The following is a 24,238-nucleotide window of genomic DNA, read 5'->3' on the forward strand; positions in this document are numbered from 1 at the left end:
ATATTGCATCCTCACAACCACTTTGAGCTCTCACATTTGTTTCCAGTCCACTTTGACCTTCTCCCTGAGATTAACATTCCATCTCGTGGGGGAGTCATGCTGATCATCCAGGATGACATTCATAGCCAAACCATCTACCTGACTACCTTGCTTCAAGCTGTTACAGTCCACATTTTCCTTCCTCTCTTCAACTTCTTCCTTTTTACCATTTACATCCCTCTGTCCTTCAGTGTCAACCGGACTGACTTCCTCCAGCTTACTGGGCAACTCCCTCACTCCTTTCTGTTGGTCAGTGACATTAATGTGCACCATCCCGTTTGGGACTCCCAAAGAACCTGCCAGAGAGGTGCGCTCTTGGCTGAACTTTTCAATCAACTTAACCTCATCTGCCTTAACATGGGAGCACCCATGTTCCTTTTAGACTACACACACACACACACACACACACACACACACACACACACACACACACACCTATCCCCATTTAGATCTCTTCTTCTGTACTGCCCAGCTGACCCATCATCGTCTCAAGTGCTCCATTCTCTCTGACATGTAATCAATCGACCATTTCCTGTGTGCTATCTGTTTGCTGACACCTACCCCACCTACAAGCTTTATGACCAGGTAGAATATCTTACCAATGTTATCCTTACCACTGCAGAACATTCCATTCCTAGCACTTCCTCTTTGCTGTGCCATGTCCCAGTCCTTTGGTGGGCTAAGGCATGCTGCAACACAATTAGAGTGCAGAGATGTGCTCACCAAATTTTTAACTGTTATCCTACAGTGGCAAATTTCACTCATTATAAACAGTTCTGTGAACAGTTTTGTTGTGTTCTTCAGGATAGCAAAAAAGCTAGCTGAATTTCATTTACTAGAGCTTTTAACAGATCCACTCCCTCTTCCATTTTGTGGGCCCCCAAATTCCGGCCTGATCATAGCAGATAATGTCATAGTGGACCCTAATGTGGAGATTTCGAGCTCCACCCACTATCACCCTGCCTCCCTTTGTAGGAAACGAGTGGAGGCGGCTTGAGCAATACAGGTCTCTTCTCAGAATCATGAGTGTTAAAATGCCACCTTTACTATGAGGGCTAGATCATGCTCTGACTTCATCCTGATCCTCCACCACAGGGTCAGGTGATGATTGTGTTCATTGCAGAATCTTTCTCTACCAGGCAAGCATTTTCTCCTTCATACATACAATTGCATCTGGGTAGATAGCACTTTTTCCAGAAGCTGGAATGAAGCCACTGTCATACCCGTACTTAAGCCCGGTAAAGACAAACACCTTCCTTCTAGTTATGCCCCATTTATCTCTCCAGCTCTGTTTGCTAGGTGATGGAATGTATGATTCATGGCTGGCTGGCTGGCAATTTATTAATCACTGCACAGTGTGGATTTGAAGCACACCGCTCTGCTGTTGACCATCTTGTCACTTTGTCAACCCATGTCATCAAAGGTTTTTTGCAGAAATACCAGACTGTAGCCATGTTTTTTTGATTTGGAGAAAGCCTATTGCACCTGCTGAAGGACTGGTATCCTCAATGTTCTCTTCAGGAATTATTAAGACAGTGTTTCCAAGGTATGTGTCAGTTCTGCCTTGTTAGACACCTTTCTCCAGGAAAACGGTGTGCCTCAGGGTTCTGTCCTGAGTATTGTCCTCTTACCTATGTCCATTGATCCTATTGTGGCCTGTCTTCCACCAGGCATCTCTGGATCCCATCCTGTTGATGATTTTGCCACCTATCGCAGTTCTTCATACTTGTCTCCTTGAGTGGCATCTTCAGCATTGTCTCAATCATATTTACTGAAGGAGCATTGGCAATGGCTTTCACTTTTCCACTGACAAAAAAATTTGTATGAATATCTGGCAGCGTAATTGGTTTCTTTCACCATCTTTACATCTTGGACTGTTGCTCTTCTGTTGGTTGAAACCGAGATTCCTGGGGCTCATGTTCCATAGGAAACTTTCTTGGTCCTCCTACATGTCTTGCCTTGCTGTCTGCGATCTCTGTGTCCCACGTGTCCTCAGTAGTACATCCTGGAGAGCGAATGGGACCACCCTCCTCCACTTGTACCGGTCCCTTGTTTGTTCAAAACTAGACTGTGTGTTTTGTTTATGCATTTGTCCTTCAGCCCCTGTTACACTATCTCAATACTAACCACCATTGTGACATCCATTATCCCACTGGCACCTTTTACATTAGCCCAGTTGACTGTTTGTGTGCAGAAGCTCCCAAAGTACCGCTGTCATACCACCACGATTTTCTCCTCAGCAGATATATAAGCCATTTGTCTTCTATGCCTAACCACCCACACTATGCCGCCTCCTTTGATAACTCCTTGATCACCAGAATGGGGCACGTCCCTCTTCTGTTACCTTCTGGAGTTCACTTTCAGCGATTGCTCTGGCACTCAATGGGTGTGGACCCTTCGCCACCTCGGCTTCATGCGGTGGCCTGTGTTCACCTTGACCTTCATTCACTCTTAAAGGCCTACTCAGTCTAACTTTATCAACATAAGTTTCTCCACCTTCACATGGAATTTCACAATAGTGATCTCGTGTACACTGATGGCTCTCGGACTGATTGTGGAGTTGGGTGTGCCTTTGTCATTGGTGTGCCTTTGTCATTGGCGCCAACATTTTTCAGTAGCAGCTTCTGAAACACTGCTAAGTATTTACAGCAGAGCCCTTTACCTTGTATCAGACCATGCAGTACATCTGGCGACACAGGCTTTTCAATTTTCATCTGCTCTGACACACTCATTGCCCTTCAGAGCCTCTGTGTGCTGTGCACCATCCATCCTTAGTGCAATGGGTCCAGGAAAGCTGTCTCTTGCTCACTATTGATGGAGCCACTGTGGTGGTTATGCAAGTAGCTGGTCACATCGGTCTGATGGGAAATGAGGTCTCTGATGATGCTGCTGCCAAGGCTGCAGTCATTGTGTCTTGGCCCACTAGTTCTTTCATTACCTCTGATCTCAGTGTTGCTGTCTGTCAGCAGGTGGTGTCACTTTGCAATCACCACTGGTCATCCCTTCATGTGAACAAGCTCCGGGGAATGAAACCTGTCCCAGCAGCTTGGATGACCACTTCTCACCGTGAGATCATTATTTTGGCTTGGTTGCATATTGGACATTGTTCAGCTGTCACCTTTTGTTGAGTGGTGATCCGCCACTGCTTTGTGCCCATTGCCCTCAACCTTTGATGGTTTGCCATTTCCTGATGGAATGCCGTTTTTAACCACTTACATTCTCATTTATGTTTGCCATCTGAGTGTCAGCCTTTTTAGTGAAAAATGCACAGGCTGCCTACCGCATCTTATTTTTTATCAATCGTAGCAATATGGCGAAGAACATTTAATCTTCAGTTAAAGACCTCCATTGTCTCCATGCCATATTTTATGGAGCTTTCCCCAAGTTCCTGTTTTTAGCTCTCTCTCCTTCCATCAACTGGACTTAATATGAGGGTGGTTTGAAAAGTTCTCGGAACAGAATAGAAAAAAAGTGCTTACATCACTGAAACTTTATTTTTCAATGTAGTCTCCTTGTAGATTAATTCACTTGGTCCAATGTTGTTCCAGTGCCTTAACCCCTTCTCAAACATTAGTTTCCTCCATGCATGGAAAATAGTTGTCAACTCTGGCTGTTAATCCTTCGTTTGCAGTGAATCTTCATCCACCAAGGAAAATTTTTCAGTTTTGGGAAGAGATGGAAGTCAAGACAGAGCCATACCAGATGAATAAGGCAGGTGTGGCAACAATTAATAACTTAGTTGGTGTAATTTTGCCATGACAACAACATGTGTGTTTGCACGCATTGTCTTGATGGAAGATGACTTCTTCCTTGCTAAACCTGGCCTTTTTTCACATATCTATTGTTGCAGTTTGTCCAGGAGGTTAGCTTAGTATTCTTTAGTAATTGTTTGCCCAGTGGGGAGATAACCTACAAATAGAATCCCTTTTGCATCCCAGAACACTGATGCCATGACCTTTCTTACCAAAGGAATTGTCTTTCCTTTCTTTGGTGGTAGGGAATAAGTATGTTTCCACTGCTTTGACTGTTATTTTGTTTCTGGGGTATAATAGTGACCAAAGTTTCATCTGTGGGCACAAACCAGAGCAAAAGATCTTGTTTGTTTCTCCTAAAATTGGCCAAACATTGTTCTGATATGTCCAACCTCATGTGTTTTTGATCCAGTGTCAAGAGTCCCGGAACTCACCTTGCAGATAATTTTTTCCTTTCTAATTCTTCAGTTAAAATGTGATATACCCTTTTAGATGACATCTGGCAAGCGTGAGTAATTTCATGCACTTTCAATCGGCGATCCTCCATGATCATTTTGTCCACTTTTGCAATGATTTCTGGAGTAGTGACACATCTTGGCTGACCGCTGCGCGGATCATGGTCTAAGCTCTGCCAACCAATTTTAAATTCATTTGACTGTTTTGCAACCATTGAATATGAAGGAGCAGAGTCCCCTAGGATATTCTGGAAATTTCTGGAAATTGGCATGAATGACCTTTGCTTTCATACCTTTCATTACAAAGTGCCTAATCACTGCTCGAATCTATTTTATACAATGTCTTTGCAAATCACTACATGAGAACAACAACAAAACCGTGTCACCGCCACACCTCTCTTCCAAGAGCACTGATGTGGCACATGTTTACTGGCAACAGTCCAATGGATATCTTGTGAACAACTTGTTGCACTAGAACTGACCTCTCATTGTGATTCCGAAACTTTTCAAGCCACACTCATCTGTAGTCAATTTCACCTCCTTTTTTGTCTTCGTGTTCTACAGTTCTAACAAGATTGTGTATGAACCTAGTTGTTTTTATTCCCTAAAACAAAACACAGTTCAAATCAAGACATGGACTGCTGTGGGTGACATTTACCATCAGGCCTTCTGGATTCCAGAGAACAGTCAACTAATGTCACTGTGGAGGGGCATGCAGTAGCTTCTATCTGCATTCTATTCCTGTATTCCTAACCTGAAGTTGCAGGTCTTCCTACTGTCAGACACCACTGTGTGATCCAGTCAGATGTTGCACACTCTGTGCAGGGATAGAGTGAGCTTACCGGGCCACAGTGTCAGTGAAAATACTCTGGTAACCTGCTAACCTACACTGCTAATATCAGAGGCAGCACAGACAATACCAGCTGAGCTGCTGCCGATGTGCTGTGGTGTTGCTGGGTGCTGAGTATATGTCCACATCACTGCAATTACAGTAACAGTGTGGTGCTTGAGGGTTGACGCATTCCAGCATGGCTACTGCACTGCTGCCCACCACCACTTCTGGCATCTGTGAACAAAGACACAGTGTATCTTGGAACAACAAATGGTTGTTTGTTATTGATGTTTTATTAGCACCAACAGACAGACAGCAGACAATCTTCAATCCATGCCCAACATATGATGCTCGGGCCAGAAGCTGACCTCCATAACTTATCATTGTTACCTACTGTACTGTCTGGATGCTAGATGGTTACAGTAAACAAGCACTCAATTAACTAATTGATATTACACACCATCTATATGATGATGATGGCTTCAGATTATAGGCGTACTTCTATTTTGCAATTAGCAGCAAATGAGCATAGGATCCACACAGTCATTTGATGCTCTCAGGAAAAACAATGTTGACTAATTGGTAATGAATGGTTGTCTAGCTGCTTGGTAATGAGTGAAAGTACCAGATAATCCACAATGACAATCATGTTAAGGATTCCTTAGTAGCGAAAGGTTTCTTTTTTACAGTACCTAATGAATTCCTTTTCCTTTTTTCAGGTAGCTCTGTAAATGAACTCACAGAGCACTTAAGACATTATAGCATAAGCACATATACCGAGTTAGCTGAGGGTGCTGTGAACATGAGAAGAGATTCAATAATTAGTGCAGTTCCATTTGATTATTATGGAAGCAAATCTACAGTCAACAAGCAAAGTGATAGTAGAAGAGACTCACAAACAGATCTATTCAAGTAAGTGTTCTCTCTCTCTCTCTCTCTCTCTCTCTCTCTCTCTCTCTCTCTCTCTCTCTCTCTCTCTTGCTCTCGTAGTCAGATTAGTTCCATAAAGGGTCACATGCGAAAGCAGCCAGGCATATAAATACTCTGTTGCAAATTCTGCACAGTCTTTTATATGGCATCACCACCAACCAGCTGTCCGTCCAATATTAGTTGGATCCCTAACACACCTTCCCCTTCCCAAACATTCTCTGAATATGGAATTACACTTTAAACATATCCTCTCAAACAATGGAAAAATAGGATGGAATGTAACAATATTTGCAAAGGAAAGTTGCTACTAGCTAATCACCATATAGCAGAGATAATAAGTCACAGATAGAAACAAAAGACTGTCACAATTAAAGCTTTCGGCCAGTAAGACCCTTGTCAAAAAATAGACACACACGCACACATGTGCGTGACTGCAGTCTCAGGCAATAGTAGCCACACTGCAAGCAGCAACACTAGTGCATGTTGGAAGTGGCAAGTGGGTACAGGTAAGGAGGAGACTGGGGCAGGTATGGGGAGGAATAATAGGGTAGGGGTGGTGAAGAGTGAAGTGCTGTAGGTTAGATGACGGGCATGGTAGAGGTGGGGAGGAGGACAGGGTAGCAGAACAGGAGAGAAGTGGAAAAAAAAAGATTGGGTGCAGTGGTGGAATAAGGGCTGTGTAGTGCTGGAATGAGAAGAGGGAAGGGGCTGAATTAGTGAGGGCAATGATTAACGAAGTTTGAGGCCAGGAGAGTTACGGGAACGTAGGATGTATTGCAGGGAAAATTCCCATCTGCACATCTCAGAAAAGCTGGTATTGGTGTGAAGGATCCATATTTCCCAGGTTGTGAGCAGTCACAGACATGATTTCGCACTTGGCGGCATACTCAGAAACTGGGTGGTCCACTGGTTTCTTGGCCACTGTTGGTCGGTGGCCATTTATGCAGACAGAAAGCTTGTTGGTTGTCATGCCCACATAGAATGCAGCACAGTGGTTGCAGCTTAGCTTGTAGATCACGAGACTGGTTTCACAGGTAGCCTTACCTTTGATGGAATAGGTGATGTTTGTGACCGGAAAGGAGTAGGTGGTGGTGGGAGGCTGTAGTGGTGGGAGGCTGTATGGGATAGATCTTACCTAGGGTCTATTACAGGGGTATGAGACGTGAGGTAAGGGGTTGGGAGCAGGGTTTCTCATGAGAAATGTCCTGCCACTATCCTTCCCACCCCTCCCACAGTGGTACTCCACCATCCACCAAACCTACACGATATACTTGTCCATCCCTACACAACCCCTGCTCCCAACCCCTTACCTCATGGCTCATATCCCTATAATAGACCTAGATGCAAGACCTGTCTCATACATCCTTCCACCACAACCACAACCACCGCCACCTCCACCTACTCCAGTTTGGTCACAAACATTACCTATCCCATTGCAGACATGGCTACCTGTGAAACCAGTCATGTGATTTTACAGGCTGAGCTGCAACCATTGTGCTGCATTCTATGTAGGTATTAAAACCAACAAGCTGTCTGTCCCCTTGAATGGCCACCAACAAACTGTTGCAAAGAAACAAGTGGACCACCCTGATGCTGAGCAATCTGCCAAACATGACATTCTTCATTTCGATGGCTGCTTCACAGGCTGTGCCACATGGATCCTTCCCACCAACATCAGCTTTTCTGAGTTGTGCAGGCGGGAACTTCACCTGCAATACGTCCTATGTTCTCGTAACTCTCCTGCCGCCAACCTTCGTTAGTCACTGTCCTCACCCAACAAGCCCCTTCCCTGCTCCCATTCCAGCACTACACAGCCCTCATTCCACCATGGCACCCAGTCTTTTTACTTCTCTTGTTTTCCACTATCGCCTCCCCTCCCCTCCACTCCCCACCCCTCCCCACCTCACCCCTCCCCACCTCACCGCTGCCCTTTATCTAAGCTGCAGCACTTCACTGTCTGCCACCCCTACCCCACTATTCCTCCCCCTCGCCACCCCTGCCTTCTCCTTAACCCCTCCCAGTTGACACTCCCATCATGCATTGGTGCTGCTGCTTGCACCATGGCTACAGTTGCCTGAGACTGAAGTCGCACACGCACTCTCGCGTGCGTGCGCGCGCGCGCGTGTGTGTGTGTGTGTGTGTGTGTGTGTGTGTGTGTGTGTGTGTGTGTGTGTGTGTGTGTGTGTGTGTGTGTGTTCAAATATTGTGACATATCCTTCACTCTCCATATTCCACAGGAGGCCAGTGTGTCTGCCTACCTCTGTCCCACCAGCAGCCCTTCACCTCTGCCCAGTTCCAATGGTATCTCTTTCCTTTCCATTCTCACCTAAGTTATCTCCATTTCACTTGAGATTCCTCTCTCTCTTAATATCCACCCAGTGTCTTCCTATTAAATCTTCTCTCCTCCTTCCCCCTCCCCCCTGCCCCCCCCCCCCCCCACCAGCTTCTCCATTCACCCAACACAAACTTTTTATTTCATCTTGTATTGCATGCAACTTATCAGAATGAATTCACTGTGTATGAGTGGGGAGTGGGGAATTTGGAGGCCATTTTCCAAAAGCTATTCCCAAATCTTGTTTATGTGCTTATTTAGCACTCAAAGCCTCTATTACAAAGTGACAGGTTACCTTTACTGTCAATAAAGCACTCACTTTCAGGAGATAGGAAACACACATTTCTTATGAACAACTGTGACTGTTTCATGAATTTTGCAAATAGTTTCATATTGTAGGGTTCTATTTAGTTTCTGCTTAAGACTTAAAAACAAAAGTCTATTGAACAGATTCTCTCCAAGAGGCATTTCCTAGTTGCAGACCCTATAAATGAAAACTTCGACAGACATTGTATTTAAATAAAATTGAGGTTCTTGTGTCTATGGAGGAAAATATCTGTAAAAGTATGGAAGAAAACTACGTTTGACTTTAAATCTAATGATGAAATGACAAATTCACAGTACTTGTGTTTTGCTTTTTGTAGTATCTTAATACAGGTGTACTTATCTTTTGCAGGAAATTGTCAAAAGAAACATTAGAGAACTTAACATTGTTTCAAAAGTTTCAGAATAATGGAACAATTGATGTCTGGTGGTTATATGATGATGGGGGTAAGTAAAATTGCATAAAATTAAAAATAATCGCTTCAATAATATAATGGTCAATAAGATGCCATAAAATTCTTATACTAGTATTTGACTGAATAGTTACATTTACAAAACAGTGAAAATTATGAAATGGTAAGCAGGGGAAAAAAGCTGGCCCTTCAGCTGTAGAAGCTACAGGTTTCTGCTTGGGGAACAGATACACAGCTCAAGGCCTAGCACATGTAGGAGAAATATTGGATTCAGATAAAAGAAGAGGAACAGTATCTTGTGAGATGAGAGATTGCTTGGTTTGGTTTGGGGGAAGTAAAGATACAAGCATTCTAGAAATATTAGTAAAACTAAATACAAACATTAAAAATAGGACTAGAAAGTGAGCATTAAAACTTCTTTGTAAGATCAATAACAACACTCTGATACAAACTGTCTAAAATAAAAGGACGTCCTACAGTAGGCGACCTGTATGGGATGTTTAAATTGGGAAAAGGGATGGATATCAAATGACAAATATTGTTTTTAGGAATGCAAATTTTTCCTGTTTATCACTCTTAACTTATTCTACTATAACTTCCCTTGCCCGCCTCCTATTTCTTCCTTTCTCTATCATCTCCTACAATTAATATGTCACATTGCAGTCTTACCTCTGTCTTTCTTACATCATTCCCCTCCCTATTTTCTTTATCCCTAATTTTTCTTTATTCACTAATCTTAAAGCACAATTGTGGGGAAATCAGCTATTTTGGCAGATAAATTGGTTACCTGAAGTGAAATGCTGCTCAAATTTTCTAAATGTGCAATAAGGTGTTGAAAAATTGCTATCTGGATACGTGTATAGATCAATGTACAGTTCGACAGTATTATGAAAAGGATAGATGGCTCTGTACCATATAGAGGAGCTGCTGAGTTGCAGACAGGCACAACAAAAAGAGTTGCTATACATTTTCTTCTAAAGCAGAAAATACACGCACTCACACAATTCGCTCATACATGTCCAATGTCTTGGGGTGCTGAGGCTAGACTCCAAACAACTACGGTGCCTTATGGGAAAGGCAGTTTATGGGTGGTGGAGTTAAGGACATGGCTGGGGTGGGGAGGGGAAGGGAAAGCAGGATAGATGTGAGGGAAGGTGTAGTGCTGCTTGTGGAAGTACGCAGTTACATAACGGGGGTAGGGCAGGGGTGCTAAGAGGTTTAAATCGGAGGGGGAGGGGGTATGAGTGGAAAAGGAGAGCAGTAGAAGAGGGGAAGAAACACTAGTGGGGAAGGCTATGTAGTGTTGGTGTGGGAGCAGTGAAGAAGAGCAGCTCACCCTCAGTCCAGATTACAATAGTATCATCAATGTATCTGAAATGGGTGGGGGATGTGGGGTTCTGGCTGATTCAGAAGATCTAGATGGCCCATCAATAATTTGGCTTAGGATGGTGCCATGTTGGTGCCCATATCTTTATTGCAGATTTGTTTTTCTCTCAGTGTGGGCACAGTAACCAGCAACAATGGTGCATCTGGAGTTGAGTTTATGGACTTAAAGAAGCGTCTAGAAGGTAGGACTGCAGAAAGAGGTGGGGAGAGGGAGAGGGAGAGGGACTCAAGGTACAGATCCTGGGATGAGGCTAAAGATTTGAGGAGAGACGAGAGATCCTGTCAGATTTATGGAATGGCGTTGCTGTGGCAGGGTTTTTACGTGGACAAATCTGACAGCTGACTGAGTCCCTCCACCCGTTATCCCATATGGTTCAAAACCACAGTGGTGGAGTCTCTTTTTTTTTATCAGGTAAGATTATAAGGTTGCTATCAGTTTTTATGTGGTGGATTGTGCTTTTTCTGTGGATTTAAGGTTAGTTTCTATGTTCATGGCTTTGGGGTTGGTGGTGAGGCAAGGTCTGAGGTTAAGAAATTCTGAAATGTTAATGGGGTGCTTCAGGGACAGTGGAAACTGACCACAGTTAGATGGAGGAGGGAATTGAGTGAGGCGTGCTCCAATATGAGCTTTAGATTGAGTCTGATTTGTAGCGTTGGTAGTGAAAATGTTTTTCCACTGTACGGACAAGGAGGGAAGGTCTTTGAGTCCTGCATGCTTTAATTTGGGAGTGGGTCAAAAGGTGACACCCTTGGAAAGAGCTAATACTTCTGCAGGGACTAAAGATTTTGGAGGAAAGGTTCATGGCTGTGTTTCAAGTCTGTTTATGTTCTGGGTGCTTTATGGTGGTGGTAGTGAGTTTATGAAAGGGTGGTAAATGTAGGACATGGCTACATCTGTAAATTTGGCCATACCATATCTACCAGCCACAAGCAATGCCCCCACTTAGACAGCTGCCACCCATTCCACACCAAAAGGTCCTTTCCATACTGCCTAGTAACCCATGGTTGTCAAATTTGTAGTGACAGGTAGTCCTCCAAATACATCAAGGGTCTCACTGAGGCCTTCACAGACCGAAATTACCCTCCCATCCTTGTAAGGAAAGAGGATCTCCCTGCCTTGGCTATCCACTCACTTCCCACATTACTACCAACTGGCCACAAAGTAGCACCCCACTCCCTTGCAGCTCAGTACCATGGTGGACTGGATCATCTGAACCCCATTAACCACCAGGGTTTCAACTATCTCTCATCGTGCACTGAAATGGAGAATATCCTTCCCATTCCTCACACAGCGGAACTATGCTGCCATTTGAACCTACACAATATCCCAGCCCATCCCATCCCTGCTCCACCCTTGCTCTCAACCTCTTGCCTCAAGACTCATATCCCTTTAATAGACCTAGATGCAAGACCTGTCCTGTGATTCCAACCATCAACCCCTACTGCAGTCCAGTCTCAAGCATAACCTACCCCATCAGAGACAGGGCTACCTGTGAAAAGTCACGGGATCCACAAACCAAGCAGCAGCCACTGTTCTGTTTTCTCTGTGGGCAGGACAAGCTGTCTGTTTGCATGAAAGTCCATTGATGAACTGTGGCCAAGAGACAGCTGGACAGTTCAAGATTCTGCCCAACACAATATGCTTTTCTTTAGTGACTGCTTCACATTCTGCACCATCTGGATGCTTCCTACTGACACTAGCTTTTCTGAATTGTTCAGGTGGGAATTGTCCCTGCAATACATCCCACATTCCCATAAACCCCCTGACTTTAACCTTCACTAGTTCCTGTCCTTCATCCATCTATCCCGTTTCCTAGTCCCACTCCAGCACTACACAGCCTTATATTCCACCATCACACCAACTAGTTTTTTCCCCCTCCTCTTCCCCTCTTCCCCTCTTCTTTTCTGCTCCCCTTGTCCCCCATCAAACCTCTGGACTGTACGTAGCAGCCCTACCCTCCTCTATGATGCTATCTCACCCCCTCCCCAACCCACCCCAGCCTACTCCTTACTCCCACCATCCACAGACTGCTTCTGCCATAAGGCACAGTTGAGAGCTCAAATATATATCAGTCTTTATGTCGTGCCTGTCTGCAACTCAACATATAATCTATGTGGTGAGTAGCAATCTATCCTTCTTATATTATTATCATTATTACATCCTGCATTTTTCATTGTTTAACAGTTCTACAACTGATTAAGTGTGAAAGTTAAGTGGTATTTGTTTATGTAGTTAATGAATCATGACTGGGTAGCTGAATACTAATAACGGAACATGATGTGTGATTATCATTAAATGGAATGATCACACATACATTGAAAGTGGAAGGTTTTGCTATTGACAGGCTACTGCAAACCAGTTACTGTTCCATTTCTGTTTCTGGACATACTACTTATAAAGGTTAGTGTGTCAGACACAGATTCCGCTGTATAAAAGTTATGCGATTGTTAATATGTTAATTTCAAAATCTCTCTAGTTCTGGCAAATATTATGATAAATGTAGAGAAGTCTTTACAATTTATACACACATTTAAATTTGATAATGCACTATAATCTATTTCCTATACAATTATCTCTTTACGGCCTCTTAATAAAACTTCAGTAAAAAGCTTTTATTCTTTTATTTTGTACACTTTAAAGGGCCAGTTTAAAAAATACTGTTTGAGTTAATGAAAGTCATTATACATTTAGCTGCTGGAACTTTTGCAGGTCTCACTCTCCTCTTGCCCTACATCATTTCAACTCGTAGTAATTGGTCATCTTGTAAGCTGAGGATATTCACATTAGCAAACAAAAAAGATGAACTGGAAATGGAACAGCGAAGGTATTTATGACTGCTGTGTTCATATCTCTAATTTCTACTAACAAGCAGATGACCCCAGCAGTGGATCGACTTTTGTAAATCATCTATATGTTGACGTAAGCTAAAACACCACAGCCATTCACTCTGGCTTTCATTCATGAGTAATCACTGAATTATTATTATTATTTTTTTTAACTCCCTATAGGAAAGAGTATAACAGATTGACTATGCACCTCACATGAAAAAGGTTGGGGGGTTTCAAATCTCATCAGGTGCTTTAAATTTATTGTTTTTAAATTTGTATTGAAATTAATTTGGTTGGTTAAATGTATTTTTTTTAATTCTTTGTAACATAACTTTAACCATCGCATTTACTTTTTCAATCGCCCTTATTTTCTCTTCCTATCGTGATTTTTACTCTTGTAATGTTTGTGCACGCAAATTTAATTATTTTTATTTATCTGTAATTTAAACATTTGAAACTGTCAGTATATAGGTTAGAAACCAAAAGGTGATATCTGTATATACTCATGTCCAATGGGGTCAAAAAAGTTTGCAGTACAAGATGCACTTTTTTTTATGGTAATCATCTTGCAAACATTGAAAACATAAATTCTTAATGTATTACAGACAAAGTAATGCAGATGAATATTTAAATGAAGGAAAGGATTACAAATAAAATGAAATTCAAGCAAACTGTGGAATGGAAGTAATGAATGCATAAGATAGACAAAGATACAGGATGTGAACTTAGAGTTAATTTCTGACATTTTAATACACACACAAATAAAACTCACACGAACAAAGATACCAAGTGGAAAAAGAACGATGGCAAGAAAAATGAGAACAATTTAAACAATTATTACAATGATTAAAATGGCACAACAAAGCACTAGAAATAAAAAATTACATTTAACCCATTTAACTGAGTAAAAATAATGACAAAAGTTGTTTTGATAAAAATTTAAAAATAATAATTTTCAACACATTTGAAGGATGTAAACTAATCATTAATTACACCGTTCAACCAGTCTGTTGATTTATTCTTTTATTTTCCATCCCGGTAATTACCCATGAAGGAAGGCCCACTAGGATGAATGGTTGCAAGGTGTGATGCCTGGGACCTCAGCCTACATCACCATATAGACTATTTCAAAATGTCAATATCACTGCTGGGGCCCCCTTCTTGTAAATATAAAAGATATATAACTAAGTTATATTTAAGTTGTGGTTTAAAACTACTCTTTATACTTAAACTTCCTGCACTAACCCGACAGTGGGTACTTTACTTTTGGTGCTAAAGAGACTGTCTTACTATCTATCAGAAATGTATATATTTAATTTTTTCTCCACTTTTGGAGCTAAAGGGTTTTACAGTTCATGGAACACACGAAACATGAGTAGCAGCTATGAGAAAACACACACACACACACACACACACACACACACACACACACACACACACACACACACACACACACACACACACACGCACTGGCCATGGACTCAAAGTAGCATTTATCATGTTCTTCATTACTCTTGGTTGTATATGGAATGTCAGTCCAAGACAAGATGTAATGCTCTCCCATGGCAGTACTGGATGCACAGTGATCCTCATACTGTAGATCACGTTATTTATTATGATTTGTGATAATACTCCAATTGCTACAGAAGTGCCCCCTGGAGGCTCTCCATGGTTTTCAGTAGAAGTGTTATGCTGCTCTCCTGCCTGGTGTACCTGTGCATTTTCTATTGAACTGAAGGCTGGGAAGAGTGCTGACCAGGCTGGACTATGTCACAGGCATATATTCACCATGCTAACTGAGAGTGGTCACAAATAATCATTTCAGATCCATTCATACTATGAAAAAGTGACAATGTCCTCTTCATTGACTGCAACTGACCATTGTGACAGTCACATTGCTGTAAATGCTCTTAACTTGGTGATGCCCCAGATGAGAACAACCATGCTACTATATTGTTTCCTTGCAACAATACTGACCATGTTGTCACATTTTGCCAACCTTATGTAGGGAGAGAGGGAGAGCTATGCACCTGGGGCTACACTGTGTGTGGGGGGGATGTTTATGAACATATATAGCAAATTTTCAGGACAGTACGATGTGACATGTGATTTGGAACAGCTGCAAGTCCTCTAACTCCTCTAACTAAGAGAATTAAGTCATCACAGATCATATTCAATAAATATTATCATTAAGGAGAGTTGTCAGGTGTGTGGAAGGAGGAATTTTTTACATTCATAGCTGGAAGCAGTCACTGCAGGCAAAGTATACTAGTAACAAATTATGATAAGTATTAATCTAATCTCACTGATGATTATGGTAGTTACTTCTAGATTACTTTATATACTGTATGTGCATCAAGAGGATAACAGCTCCTTCAAAACAGCCACTGCTCCTTCTCTTACACTACTCAGCTGCTGTTCCTATCTAATGTTTCAAAACAAAGCATTTATGTAACTTTGTGCAGACCACTGTCAGTTGTCTACATACTACCAAAGTCAAGATCTGCCTGATACAAACATTATATCAACTAAACTAGTCAAAGATTGAAAATGTTTTCTTCTCATTCTTCCCAACAACTCTCCCCTGACCCAGTGTTCTGGGAAATTTTTCTATAACTTTTTGCATTTCCCAAACCTACCCTTTTCCTGTCCCTTCAACCCTCCTGCCAGAAGGAGCCATTGGCCCTGAAAGATCATGCAATTCAATGTCTTCTGTCTGTTTCCCCTTGCTGCTGCTTGACAAGTAGGTTTTCCTCTATTGATGATGTAATTTCAATACAAAGATTTATGTTGTTGGGAATTTACATTTAGCCAAATAAAGTGATAAATTGTAAGAGTTGTAGCTAATATAGTATTCTTTCAGTCTGGTTTTGAGTATATGGGAATTTTTAGTTTACTGTTTGAATAAAAAGTACTCAAAGTCATAATAACTTACTTATTTTTGATTCCATGTTTTGGTCTATAAAACCATTTTCAGAGCAGATGCTACAGGTGGCAAGTTCATAGAGCTACTGAATAGTAACTGCTGATACCTGTTGCAACTGTCACAGTAGGTACTACTCAGTGGCTCCGTGAACCAGCTCCTCACATCACCTGGAAACCCTGGTCTGAAAATAATCTTACAGACCAAAACTGATTAGCAGAATCAAAAATAAGTTACTGTGGACTGGACTATATTAAAATTGTAAATATAATCCCTGTACTTCCACAATGTCAAACATTTTGTTATTTGTCTGAAGTCTACCAGTAACCTCTCAGCCTTTTGTACCAGGGAGTAAATCGCCATTACGAATCCCTAGATGGGAATGCACTGCCAAATTGAGTTTGCTTAGTCTATTATGGAAGGTGTTGTGTTGATTATTAAGTCTTAACATGATTAAGGGAATATAGTGACACTCGCACAGTATTACAGCTAAATTTCGATCATGCTACCTTTGAATGCTACTACTTGTACCATCTCCAATGTAAATATGAAAAGACACTAGTATTGATGGTTAACTTCCATCTCACAGTGCACTAACTGGGCTTCTAATATGATGTTGATTTGAAGAGGCTTTTGTCACCCATGTAGTTCACAGTGCTATTCTGCTACTTCAAAATTCAAATAGCATGTGCCTGATACACATAACACCCTGGTCCTCTATACTCAAAACTTCTGCTCTCACATGCTTCTGCAGGTATGCTGCTGCTGTTGCTGCTGTTGTTGTTGTTGTTTTCAGTCCTGAGATGGGTTTGATGCAGTTCTCCATGCTATTCTATCCTGTTAAAGCTTCTTCATCTCCCAGTACCTACTGCAGCCTACATCCTTCTGAATCTGCTTAGTGTATTCATCTCTTGGTCTCCTCCTACAATTTTTACCCTCTACACTGCCTTCCAATACTACATTTGTGATCCCTTGATGCATCAGAATATGCCCTACCAACTGATCCCCTCTACTAGTCAAGTTGTGCCACAGATTTCTCTTCTCTCCAATTCTATTCAAAACCTGCTCATTAGTTATGTGATCTGCCCATCTAATCTTCAGCATTATTCTCTAGCACCAATTTAGAAAGCTTCTATTCTCTTCTTGTCCAAACTATTTATCGTCCATGATTCACTCCCATACATGGCTACACTCCATGCAAATACTTCCAGAAATGACTTCCTGTCACTTAAATCTATACTCGATGTTAACAAATTTCTCTTCTTCACAAACGCTTTCCTTGCCATTGCCAGTCTACACTTTATATCCTCTCTACTTTCACCATCATCAGTTATTTTGCTCCCCAAATAGCAAAACTCCTTTACTACTATAAGTGTCTCATTTCCTGATCTAATTCCCTCAGCATCACCCGACTTAATTCGACTACATTTCATTATCCTCGTTTTGCTTTTGTTGATCTTCATCTTATATCCTCCTTTCAAGACACTGTCCATTCCATTCCACTGCTCTTCCAAGTCCTTTGCTGTCTCTGACAGAATTACAATGTCATCGGCGAACCTCAACATTTTTATTTCTTCTCCATGGATTTTAATACCTACTCTGAACTTTTCTTTTGTTTCCTTTACTGCTTGCTCAATATACAGATTGAATAGCATCGGAGAGAGGCCACAACCCTGTCTCACACCCTTCCTGACCGCTGCTTCCCTTTCATGCCCCTCGACTCTTTAACTGCCATCTGGTTTCTGTACAAATTGTAAATAGCCTTTCGCTCCCTGTATTTTATCCCTGCCACCTTCAGAATTTGAAAGAGAGAAAGCTTTTGAAAATGTTGACTGGAATACTCTTAAGTCTACAAATGCTGGGAATGTAGGTTTGCCTTTCCTTAATCTTTCTTCTAAGATGAGTCATAGGGTCAGTATTGTCTCACGTGTTCCAATATTTCTAGGGAATTGAAACTGATCTCCCCAAGGTCGGCTTCTACCATGAGTTTCCATTCATCTCTAAAGAATTCTCTAAATAATTCGCGTTTAGTATTTTGCAGCTGTGACTTATTAAACTGATAGTTTGGTAATTTTCACATCTGTCAACACCTGCTTTCTTTGGGATTGGAATTATTATATTATTCTTGAAGCCTGAGGGTAATTTCGCCTGTCTCATACATCTTGCTCACCAGATGGTAAAGTTATGTCAGGTCTGGCTTTCCCAAGGCCGTCAGTAGTTCTAATGGAATGTTGTCTACTCCCGGGACCTTGTTTCGACTCAGATCTTTCAGTGTTCTGTCAAACTCTTTACGCAGTACGATATCCCCCATTTCATCTTCATCTACATCCTCTTCCATTTCCATAATATTGTCCTCAAGAACATCGCCCCTGTATAGACCCTCTATATACTCCTTCCACCTTTCTGCTTTCCCTTCTTTGCTTGGAACTGTTTTTCCATCTGAGCTCTTGATATTCATGCAAGTGGTTCTCTTTTCTCCAAAGGTCGCTTTAATTTTCCTGTAGGCACTATCTTACCCTAGTGAGAGAAGCATCTACATCCTTACATTTGTCCTCTAGCCATCCCTGCTTAGTCATTTTGCACTTCCTGTCAATCTCATTTTTGAGGCGTTTGTATTCCTTTTTGCCTGTTTCATTTACGGCAGTTTTGTATTTTCTCCTTTCATCAGTTAATTTCTGTATCTCTTCTGTTACCCAAGGATTTCTACTAGCCCTCATCTTTTTACCTACTTGATCCTCTGCTGCCTTCACTATTTCATCCCTCAAAGCTACCGATTCTTCTTCTACTGTATGTCTTTGCCCCATTCCTGTCAGTTGTTCTCTTATGCTCTCCCTGAAACTCTGTACAAACTCTGGTTTAGTCAGTTTACCCAGGTCCCATCTCCTTAAATTCCCACCTTTTAGCAGTTTCTTCAGTTTTAATCTGCAGTTCATAACCAAGAGATCGTGGTCAGAGTTCACACCTGCCCCTGGAAATGTCTTAAAATTTAAAACCTGGTTCCTGAATCGCTGTCTTACCGTTATATAATCTATCTGGTATCGTCTAGTATCTCCAGGCTTCTTCCATGTATACAATCTTCTTTCATGATTCTTGAACCAAGTGTTAGCTATGATTAAGTTATGCTCTGTGCAAAATTCTACCAGTCGGCTTCCTCTTTCATTTCTTATTCCCAATCCATATTCACCTACTACATTTCCTATTCTTCCTTTTCCTGCTGTCGAATCCCAGTCACCCATGACTTAAATTTTCATCCGTTCGCTACCTAAATAATTTATTTCATCTCATCATACATTTCATCAATTTCTTCGTCATCTGCAGAGCTAGTTGGCATGTAAGCTTTTACTACTATAGTAGACATGGGCTTCGTGTCTATCTTGGCCACAACAATGCGTTCACAATGCTGTTCATAGTAGCTTACCCACACTCCTATTTTTTTATTCATTATTAAACCTACTCCTACATTACCCTTATTTGATTTTGTATTTATAACCCTGTATTCACCTGACCAAAAATCTTGTTCCTCCTGCCACCAAACTTCACTAATTCCCACTATATCTAACTTTAATCTGTCCATTTCCCTTCTTAAATTTTCTGACCTACCTGCACGATTAAGGGATCTGACATTCCGCACTCCGATCCGTAGAACGCCAGTTTTCTTTCTCCTGATAACGACACCCTCTTGAGTACTCTCCGCCCAGAGATCCGGAATATTTTACCCAAGAGGATGACATCATCATTTAATCATACGGTAAAGCGGCATGCCCTCGGGAAAAATTACGGCTGTAGTTTCCCCTTGCTTTCAGGTATGCTATGTGGTTTAATACTTGGTTTCATGTACATCACCTATATCTGTGTCAGCTCAGTCTGTCAAGTATTGAAAAGACAAGTTCCTCCTACCCCCAAACCTCACAGATCTCTTAACTTGTAAACATGCATAATGTAGTTTAAAAATTTAATTTGGCATGTGATGACCATTGCAGAATAGTTTCAAATAATCTTATCCAGTAAAATCTCACTACTGGTCAAATTTTACAAAGACAGTCACCTCAATAGTAATACAGATAGTATTTTTGAACCTCACAGAAAGTCAAATAGCTTCCAGAGAGAAGTGTATCTATAGGAACCTTACATCTTGTAGCTACAATTGTTACAGAACAGTAAAGTCAAATTTGTAAAATCTGTACAACCTAGCTACAAAGGTCTAATACTTCTATACTGCAGTTCTTTGCCGGTTTGGAGTTTCACATTACCTGCCTTGTGCTACATATACAAAATACAGTGTCTGTGCCCCCCAGGGGGCTCACGGTTCTTTTGTGAGTACGTGCTTGGTGAGCACAGGGCCCCGAGCTATTGTAGGCTTCCTTCTTTCCAGGGCTGCATTTCTTTGCCCTTCCCTTCCTTTCCTGTTCTTGCTCCTTCCCCTTTGCCGTCTCCTCTCCCTCTTGGTGTCCTTTTTTATATTGGCCCCACTATCCTGGTTATGTTGTTTTTGCAATTTGGTTTTGTTGCATAATCACCTCATCCTTTTGGCATTACCTGGTCCCCTTCTGGGGTTTGACCTCCATTAATAAATTTCTATTCCGTAGTGTGAGCCATTTGGGGAAGAGCACCTTACCTAGTGTCTCCGACATGTGTCGTCCTACTTCAGTCCACCTTTCCTTTCATGTCATTGTCTGACGCTAGGTTGCATAGCCAGCATGGTAGCCAGCTCGTGTGGTGGGGTCACTATGTACCCTTTTGGTTGAGCCACCTGAATTCACAGAGATCATACTTCTGATACCTGAGCTGTGACCATCTCATGTAAGGCTAGGAGTGGTTGCTTGTCATCCTGGAACATCGGAACTCCCGGCAATGGCCACCGTGCCAGATTGCCCTTGCTGTGGCTGGGTGGCACCCATGGGGAGAGCCCCTGATCAGAGTGGGTGGTATCAGGGCGGATGTTATGCAAATGAAAAAACAGGTCCAGAACTCTGGCTGTTCTTCTGCGGCTGTCTCCCCATGTGGAACTTATTCTTTTAGTGCTGCTTCTCCTGCCACTTCAGCCTTCCCTTCCATGGCTACCCCAGGGAGGAAGGTCGGGCTCGTCGGCTAGATGTGAAAACTTTCCCCCGCTATCTGGTTTGCACCAGGACTAATGGGGATATTTTCACCAATACCAAAACTTTACTTTTTGTGGAACACATTGAAGACAAATTCGGCAAAGTGGACTTTCTGAGCAACATGCGGTCTGGTTCGTTGTTGATCAAAACTGCTTCAGCTGCCCAGTCTGCGGCCCCTTGTGCCTTTAACCATCTTTGCACAATCCCTGTGTCGATTACCCTCCATCAGTCTCTAAATATGGTTCAAGGTGTGATTTTTCACAGGGACCTCATCCTCCAAACTGATGAGGAACTTCGGGACAATCTTGGACGGCGGCAGGGTGTTAACTTTGTTCGTCGTGTTCAGAAGGGTCCGAAGGACAATCACATTGATACTGGTGCCTTTATCCTGGCCTTTGAAGGGGATATGCTCCCTGAGAAAGTAAAGATAATGGTTTATCGATGTGACGTGAAGCCGTACATCCCACCTCCTATGAGATGTTTTAAGTGCTTGCGTTTTTGACACATCTTCCCGCTGTTCATAGGCCCCCTCTCTGTGGTGATTGTGGATGTCCACTCCATGAGGGGAGTTCCTGTGTTCCCCCTCCAGTGTGTGTTAATGGTCATGGCAATCATTCTCCATTTTCATCAGATTTCCCAGTATATAAGAAGGAAAAGAAGATACAGAAGTATAAGTCCCTTGATCGTTTAACGTACACTGATGCTTGCCACCACTCGGGCCAAAGGTTTGCTGCCACGCGACGACTGCGAGAACCACGGTCTGTGAGCCCCCAGGTTGCCCGATCTCTTTCTGTTCCTGATTGTGCTGCAGCTGCCTCCTTCATGCCGCACAGCCCTCCTCAATCTCAAACATAAATCGTTACAGGTACAGAAAGCTGGCTGAAGCCAGAGATAAATTCTGCCGAAATTTTTACAAAGGTACAGAAGGTGTTTAGAAAGGATAGATTGCATGCAACCGGTGGTGGAGTGTTCGTCGTTGTTAGTAGTAGTTTATCCTGTAGTGAAGTAGAAGTGGATAGTTCCTGTGAATTATTATGGGTGGAGGTTACACTCAACAACCGAACTAGGTTAATAATTGGCTCCTTTTACTGACCTCCCGACTCAGCAGCATTAGTGGCAGAACAACTGAGAGAAAATTTGGAATACATATCACATAAATTTTCTCAGCATGTTATAGTCTCAGGTGGAGATTTCAATTTACCAGATATAGACTGGGACTCTCAGAGGTTTAGGACGGGTGGTAGGGACAGAGCATCGAGTGACATTATACTGAGTGCACTATCCGAAAATTACCTCGAGCAATTAAACAGAGAACCGACTCGTGGAGATAACATCTTGGACCTACTGATAACAAACAGACCTGAACTTTTCGACTCTGTATGTGCAGAACAGGGAATCGGTGATCATAAGGCCATTGCAGCATCCCTGAATATGGAAGTTAATAGGAATATAAAAAAAGGGAGGAAGGTTTATCTGTTTAGCAAGAGTAATAGAAGGCAGATTTCAGACTACCTAACAGATCAAAACGAAAATTTCTGTTCCGACACTGAAAATGTTGAGTGTTTATGGAAAAAGTTCAAGGCAATCGTAAAATGCGTTTTAGACAGGTACGTGATGAGTAAAACTGTGAGGGACAGGAAAAGCCCACCGTGGTACAACAACAAAGTTAGGAAACTACTGCGAAAGCAAAGAGAGCTTCACTCCAAGTTTAAACGCAGCCAAAACCTCTCAGACAAACAGAAGCTAAACGATGTCAAAGTTAGCATAAGGATGGCTATGCGTGAAGCGTTCAGTGAATTCGAAAGTAAAATTCTATGTACCGACTAGACAGAAAATCCTAGGAAGTTCTGGTCTTACGTTAAATCAGTCAGTGACTCGAAACAGCATATCCAGACACTCCGGGATGATGATGGCATTGAAACAGAGGATGACATGCATAAAGCTGAAATACTAAATTCCTTTTTCCAAAGCTGTTTCACAGAGGAAGACCGCACTGCATTTCCTTCTCGAAATCCTCACACAAACGAAAAAATGGCTGACATTGAAATAAGTGTCCAAGAAATGGAAAAGCAACTGGAATCACTCAACAGAGGAAAGTCCACTGGACCTGACGGGATTCCAATTTGATTCTACACAGAGTACGCGAAAGAACTTGCCCCCCTCCTAACAGCCGTGTACCGCAAATCTCTAGAGGAACGGAAGGTTCCAAATGATTGGAAAAGAGTACAGGTAGTCCCAGTCTTCAAGAAGGGTCGTCGAGCAGATGCGCAAAACTATAGACCTATATCTCTGACGTCGATCTGTTGTAGAATTTTAGAACATGTTTTTTGCTCGAGTATCACGGTTGTTTTTGGAAACGCAGAATCTACTCTGTAGGAATCAACATGGATTCCGGAAACAGCAATTGTGTGAGACCCAACTCGCTTTATTTGTTCATGAGACCCAGAAAATATTAGATACAGGCTCCCAGGTAGATGCTATTTTTATTGACTTCTGGAAGGCGTTCGATACAGTTCCGCACTGTCACCTGATAAACAAATAAAAGCCTACGGAATATCAGACCAGCTGTGTGGCTGGATTGAAGAGTTATAAGCAAACAGAACACAATATGTTGTTATCAATGGAGAGACGTCTACAGACGTTAAAGAAACCTCCGATGTGCCACAGGGGAGTGTTATGGGACCATTGCTTTTTCACAATATATATAAGTGACCTAGTAGATAGTGTCGGAAGTTCCATGCGGCTTTTTGCGGATGATGCTGTAGTATACAGAGAAGTTGCACCATTAGAAAATTGTAGAGAAGTGCAGGAAGATCTGCAGCGGATAGGCACTTGGTGCAGGGAGTGGCAACTGACCCTTAACATAGACAAATGTAATGTACTGCGAATACAAAGAAAGAATGATCCTTTATTGTATGATAATA

General features: G+C 42.1%; 1 protein-coding gene across 13 annotated transcripts in view; it reads left to right on the forward strand.

The window, feature by feature from the left end:
• Positions 1–24,238, forward strand: part of LOC126282231 (bumetanide-sensitive sodium-(potassium)-chloride cotransporter-like) — a 221,222-nt gene that overhangs the window by 146,683 nt on the left and 50,301 nt on the right. For all 13 annotated transcript variants that reach the window (XM_049981807.1, XM_049981797.1, XM_049981800.1 and 10 more), the window contains 3 exons: positions 5,798–5,990; positions 9,017–9,111; positions 13,174–13,288. In XM_049981807.1, the coding sequence (XP_049837764.1) occupies positions 5,798–5,990; positions 9,017–9,111; positions 13,174–13,288 (403 nt within the window). The remainder of the gene's footprint in view (positions 1–5,797; positions 5,991–9,016; positions 9,112–13,173; positions 13,289–24,238) is intronic.

This window comes from Schistocerca gregaria, chromosome 7 (assembly GCF_023897955.1).
Source record: "Schistocerca gregaria isolate iqSchGreg1 chromosome 7, iqSchGreg1.2, whole genome shotgun sequence".
NCBI lineage: Eukaryota > Metazoa > Arthropoda > Insecta > Orthoptera > Acrididae > Schistocerca > Schistocerca gregaria.